Source organism: Castanea sativa, chromosome 3 (assembly GCF_040712315.1).
Source record: "Castanea sativa cultivar Marrone di Chiusa Pesio chromosome 3, ASM4071231v1".
NCBI classification, from domain to species: domain Eukaryota; kingdom Viridiplantae; phylum Streptophyta; class Magnoliopsida; order Fagales; family Fagaceae; genus Castanea; species Castanea sativa.
The window spans coordinates 29,322,865-29,329,489 of NC_134015.1; the positions used below are offsets into that span (position 1 = coordinate 29,322,865).

The 6,625-nt window shown below is 42.8% G+C and overlaps 1 protein-coding gene across 1 annotated transcript; it reads right to left on the reverse strand.

The window, feature by feature from the left end:
• Window positions 1-5,054: 5,054 nt before the first annotated feature.
• On the reverse strand, window positions 5,055-5,778 carry LOC142628793 (uncharacterized). Its single transcript, XM_075802832.1, has 2 exons — window positions 5,719-5,778; window positions 5,055-5,381 (listed from the first exon to the last, which is right to left on the reverse strand). The coding sequence occupies exons 1-2, from the start codon at window positions 5,776-5,778 to the stop codon at window positions 5,055-5,057; spliced, it is 387 nt and encodes a 128-aa protein (XP_075658947.1).
• Window positions 5,779-6,625: the final 847 nt, after the last annotated feature.

Consider the following 6,625-nt stretch of genomic DNA (forward strand, 5'->3'; position numbering starts at 1 on the left):
GTATTTAAAGGGGGTGGAAGCCAGAGAGAGAGGGGGATCAGCAACAAAGAAAGAGACTAAGAATTGTAACTTTTAAGGAAGAAATAGCAATAATACAGAAGTAGTCCTCGGCTAACATCCGAGGAGGCCTATTTTCAGTTATCTTTTGTTATCTACCTGTGTTTGTAACTCCTAGCCCGTTATTAAGTTCTCAGCACTTCTAATCTAGGTTTCAAACCCACGCTCTACAAGTTTTATTGTCTAAGGCTCATTGGGCCTGAGCCCGTAGTTGTTTTTGGGTCCAGGTGCAATTGTGCACTTACAACTACATTTTAATCCTTGAGTACTCGATTTAATCCTTTAAAGTTATTCATCATATATTTATGAAATCTAATTTCATAAGTATATACTTTAGTAACTTCTTGCCAAAGTGGTTAGGCCTAACTCTCTAAATAACTGAACCCATTAAACTTATCTCAAGGGAATATTTTATATCTCCGTTAAGAGACTATGAATTTCATCTTGAAAATATATGTTCCATCAACACTAAATGTGGCTGCCCAACATACTGAGGTTTTGACCGTTACTTTGGATCTCACTCCTGATATATCAAAGCAACCTACACTTCATAATCAGATCCATTATCCTTTTAGGATTAAGAGTTCATGTAAATAGAAGTCGTGAGATTTATTATTCATTTGACAGTCATTAGGAGAATAATAAATCTCACCGCAGTCTAGTTCAATATGTTTTAACTCTTAAAATATATCAACATATCAACTAGAAGTCTCCACTTCCATAATCAAGACAAATCATCTAAGTTGATATGTTATAATCTTCGCAGATAAAATGCCCAAATTCATCACCGACTATGAACTAAATTTTGAGTTTACAAAGAACTTGTGATTTATATCTTCTATGACTTTTCACATAAATCACATACTATGCATCTCATAGATTATATGATAATGTCCGAATATTCATGTTACTATTATTTTAGATAACAATAAAATAACTTTATTAATCATAATATTAAGTCATACATAATGTCATACATAATATCAAACATAGCATCATACAATAGGATTTAAGGGCACTAATCCTACCATCCTTATCTCATCCAGCAAATCCAAGTGCAAACGGATCCCCTCTTCATTCTTCCCTTCGTCATGGTGGGCTATCCTGTAGCTTGTTATTCCCACTTCCGCAGGGATGATAGCCTCACTCCCAAATGCTAGACGGAATAGTGTTTCTCCTATGGGTGTTCGAGCGATTGTTCTATTTGCCTATAAGACGCTCGGTGGTTCGTCTGGCCATATCCCCTTTGGCCCCTCCAGTCGAGGCTTGATCAGTTTGAGCAAGGATCTGTTTGTAACCTCAACTTGCCCATTGGCTTGTAGGTGGGTGGGTGAAGAGTAGTGGTTTTTGATCCCTAATTGATTGCAAAAGCCTCTGAACACACTATTGTCAAACCGTTTGCCATTGTCAAAGACGAGGACCCTAGGGATCCCAAATCAGCAAATGATGCTCTTCTAGACGAAGCTACAGACATTCTTTTCTGTGATGGTTGCCAATGGTTCTACCTCTACCCATTTGGTGAAGTAGTCGATCCCCACAATTAGGAACTTGAGTTTTCGCATTGCCATCAAAAAGGGTCTCATGATGTCCAGTTCCCACTGAGCGAAAGGCCATGGAGTATTCATTGGGGTGAGCGGTTTGGAAGGTTGGCTGATGACATTACTGAAGTGTTAGCACTTATCATATGCCTTCACCTAGGATAAGGCATCCTTTTACATTGTAGGCCAATAGTACCTTGCTCGTATGAGCTTGTGGACCAATGATCGTGCCCCTGAGTGGTTTCTGCACACCCCTTCATGGACTTCCCTCATAACGTAGTCCGCTTCATCGGTGATTAAACACCTTAGGTATGGTCGGTAGAAACCTCTTTTGTATAGTACATCCATTATCAGCACGAAGTGTACTGCCCAAACTTTCAATCATCGGGATTCATCGCGATCTTCGAGAAGTGTCCCGTTCTTAAGGTAAAAGACGATCGAAGTTGTCCAATCAACACCCTTTGAAATCATCTATATCTCTAATTCCTCAATGGCAGGGGATTGTTGAACGAAGGATAGGACCGGTCGATCAACCATAGTGTGTTCTACGGATGCAGCTTTTGCCAATTGATCGGCGTGTTCATTTTCTTCTCTTAGGACTTGTAAGAAATTTACTGTAAAGGTTTGATTTGTTTGTCTTCTAATAAGGTCAAGATACTTTCTCATTCTTTCACCCTTGGCCTCGTAATCCCCATTGATATGTCTAATGACAACCTCGGAGTCGCTATGAAGGACGACTACTGAGGCCCCAACTACTTTGGCCAAATCGAGCCCTATGAGAATGGCTTCGTATTCAGCCTCATTATTAGTTGTCAAGAATTGGAGTCAGAAGGCGCATTCGATGATATCCCCTTTAGGGGATTGAAGGACCACTCCAATCCCTCCAGCTCATTTGTTGGACAATCCATCTGTTTGAACCTTCCAGGGGGTTACTCCCTAGTCGTCGGTTTCGCCCATTGTGAATTCTACGATGAAGTCAACCAAGGCTTGGGCCTTGATCGCATTCCTCGAGTGGTACTGTATATTGAATTTGCTCAACTCTATTGTCCAAAGGACCAATCATTCGGCAGCCTCTAGTTTATCCTTTGTCTTCCAAAAAGACCTGTCTGTTTGAACCACTATGGTATGTGCTTGGAAGTATGGTTTGAGCTTGTGAGCTGGTGTGATCAAAGCGAAGACTAACTTCTCCATGGGTGGGTATCTCACTTCCGCCCCCTTGAGTGCTCGGCTTGTGTAGTACACTGGCAACTATACGTGATCTTCTTCTCGGATCAAGTCCGAACTAATGGCCGTGGGAGATACGGCCAAATATAGGAAGAGATCTTCATTGGGTTTTGATGGACTTAGGAGTGATGGGAAGGCTAAGTATGCATTTAGTTCTTCGAATGCTTTTTGACATTCCTTAGGATCCTGAAGAATGGTAGGCATTTATTCGTTGCCCTTGAGATGAATCTATTGAGTGCCGCGACTCTTCCATTTAGGCTATGCACCTCTTTGACGTTCTTCCAGGGGCTTATTTCTAAGATTGCTTGGATCTTATCAGGATTGGCTTTGATACCCCATTGGGACACCATGAAGTCAAGGAACTTTCTCGATGATACCCCAAACGCACATTTGCTGGGGTTGAGCTTCATTCCGTAGAGGCAAAGAGTCTCAAATGTTTCCTCAAGATCAATTAGGTGGTGATCCTCCTCTTTACTTTTCACCAACATGTCATCTACATATACCTCAACGTTCCGTTCGATCTGCAGGGCAAACATCTTGTTCACAAGACTTTGGTATGTTCCTCCCGCATTCTTTAGTCCAAAGGGCAAGACCTTGTAGCAAAAAAGGCCTTAGCTAGTGATGAACGATGTCTTCTCTTGGTTTGACTCCTCAAGCATGATCTGGTTGTATCCGGAGAAAGTATCCATGAAGCTTAACAGCTAGTGTCCAGCCGTTGAATCTACGAGGAGGTCGATCCGTGGGAGGGGGTAGCTATCTTTTAAGCAGGCTTTATTTAGGTTAGTGAAGTCCACACACATTCTCCACTTCCTATTTGCTTTCTTGACCATGACCATGTTGGCCAACCATTCGAGGTAGTAAACCTCTCTAATGAAGCCTGCATCCAAAAGTTTATGGACCTCTTCGGCTATGGCATTGTCCCTTTCTTAGGCGAAGACCCGTTTTCTTTGGCGGACGGGTGGAAAGGATGGGGAAACGTTAAGCTGATGGACCATGACGCTCGAGTCAATCCTAGGCATGTCTTCATGGCTCCAAGCGAAGATTTCCAAGTTGTTATTTAGGAAAAGGACTAACCCATCTTGAATCGAAGGGTTGGATTGCATGCCAATGCGAATGACCCAATCTGGGTGTCCTTCATCTAGGGAGATGGTCTCCAATTCCTCTATCTGCTCTATGTTTACTTGCCGCTCTTCAATATTCACGGTGGTTACCCGTTCGTCCATTTCTAGCATAGCCACATAGCATTCTCGGTCTGCCACCTGATCTCCTCGAGCTTCTCCTATCCCATACTCTATTGAGAACTTTAGAAGTAGGTGATATATGGATGTGGCTGCCTTTCATGTGTTGAGCGTTGGTCGCTATATAATGGCATTGTAAGCTAACGAGCAATCTACTACCAAGAAAGTGACATCCTTTATGATTTGCTGAGGATGGGTGCCCATAGTGACTGGCAATGTAACAGATCCGATGGGTGTGACCTTCGTTCCACTGAAGCCCATTAAAGGGGCATCCAATGGTATGAGTCGTTCCCTACCGATCTGCATATATTGGAAGACTATATAGTAGAGGATGTCAGCCGAGCTTCCATTGTCCACTATGACCTGTCAGGTATTGAAGTTTGCAATGGTCAGACTGATCACCAAGACATCGTCATACGAGTGATAGACTTGCGGGCATCCTCTTTAGTGAAGCTGATCACTGGGTCGTCCATCCGAAAAAGCTAAGGTGGATGATCGGTGAGTTGGATGTTTTGCACCATCCGTTGGTATGTCTTCCTTGTTTCCTTGAGGATCTGATCATCGTGCCTCCCCCAACGATCACTCTTATCTCTCCAAGTAGGGCTTTGGGTCACTCCTCAACCCGTCGGTTTGGTTCTTGGTCCCTTAATGGGCTTTCTCTTGCCCTTTCTCACCTTACAAACCATTGAAATTTTCCCTTTCTAATGAAGGCTTCTATCTGTTGTTTTAAGTCATAGCAATCGGAAATGTTATGCCCATGGTCACAGTGGAAGCGACAATACTTATTCCTCAGCCTTCAATTTGGGTCACCCTTGAGCTTATCGAGCCATGCCAAAGCGGGGTTGTCCCAAATTTGCATCAAAACCTGATCAAGTGGGGCATTGAGCGGAGTGAAGTTGGCCATTCGCCCTGGTGGGGGTTTTGACCTTCATTCGTCCCTTCTGTCGCCTGTTCTGGCCACCTTCCTTCCCCTCTCCAAACGGGGATTTTCATGCTTCTATCGCTTCTTTGGTCCACTCCCTCTAGTAATCACAACATCCTCAGTGTTCATATACTTCGTGGCTCGGTATAACATGTCAGCCATGATCTTCGGGTCGTTCTTATAAACTGAGAATAAGAACTTTTTGGATTGGAGTCCGTTGGTGATGGCCGTGACCAGGACCTTATCATTGGCTTCGTCAATTAGTAGTGCCTCCTTGTTGAACCGAGTGACATACGACCTCAAGCTCTCATTGTCCTGCTGCTTGATATTGAGAATGCTTGCCACGGATCTCTTGTATCGCTGACCCCCAATGAAGTGTGTGACAAAAAGCCCACTTAAATCCTTGAAGGTTAAGACAGTATTAGGAGTTATCTTGTTGAACCATACTCAGGCTGGTCCTTTCAGTGTGGTGGGGAAGGCTCTACACATGATCTCGTTCGGAACCCCTTGTAGATGCATGAGGGTTTTGAATGATTCTAGGTGGTTGAGAGGGTCCCTCAATCCATTGTAGGCTTCCACTTGCGGCATTTTGAACTTGGCTAGAAGGGGGAAAGATGTGACCGTTGTTGTGAAAGGAGAACCGGTGCGATGGACTAGTTCATCCAAGCTAGTGGACACCCAACCTTTTAAGGAATTCATCATCATATCCATCTTTTCTTTCATTATTTGCATCTCTTACGCCATGCGCAATGCGCTGACTTCCAACTCGGAGGGATGATTGGTATCTTGCTGGTCCCATCTACTGATGGCATTGCTTTCCTTCTAGTCATCCCTCTCTTGATGGTCATTCGTCAAGGGACGATCGTTGTCGCGTTCATCCCTATTCTGCCCGTTGTTCTGACCGTTCAGTTCCTGATCATTTTACTGCTCTAACTGTTGCACCAAGTCGTGGTTTCATTGAGTAAGTCGTTCAACCGCTGTGCCCAGGGTTTGCACCTGCCTTTCCAATGCGTTGGGCAGGTTCCCAATCTCTTAGTTGGTGGTGGCCATTAATCACGTTAGGACCATACAACTTTTTGTCTTTGAAACGGATATGGCTTATCACTCGTTCCCACAAACAGCGCCAACTGGCGATGCACAAAAATATCAGTGAGTTGATCGTCCACACACACGCCAATGGGTGTACCTGAAGAATGATGTGCATTGATAATAGCTTAATTTTGCATATTAATATCATTGTTAGAAAGCATTATCATACTTATTTTGAGATAATTCATGCATTTTATATTTGGTTTTGGAATAATGGTGAATAATCAATTTTGTGCTTAATTGAATCTTATTGTGTGAATTTATCTTTTGTAGGAGAATAGAATTAAATAAGTGGATTTGTGCAAAGAAGAAAGCTAATGGACTTTAATTTTATAAGGGCCATGATAAAGTTAAAGAAGACCAACCCAATTAAATTTAAGTCCAATTGGAGCAGGGAATCAAAGGAAATTTGCATCAAATCCAAGTTCAATTTGGATTAGGATTCCAGCCTGCATATCAGTTAGTATTTTTGGCATAACTTTCGGCTCAAATGTCCAATCAAGATGATTCAAGTTGGGCTGGAAATTTAACTTAAAGGGATACAATTTTGTAGTTTA

Coding starts and splice junctions, on each gene's coding strand:
- LOC142628793 (XM_075802832.1), bottom strand. CDS start 5,778: ATGGGACCAGCAAGATACCAATCATCCCTCCGAGTTGGAAGTCAGCGC. Junction 5,382..5,718: donor GTCAGCGCATTGCGCATGGC/GTAAGAGATGCA, acceptor TTAACCTTCAAG/GATTTAAGTGGGCTTTTTGT.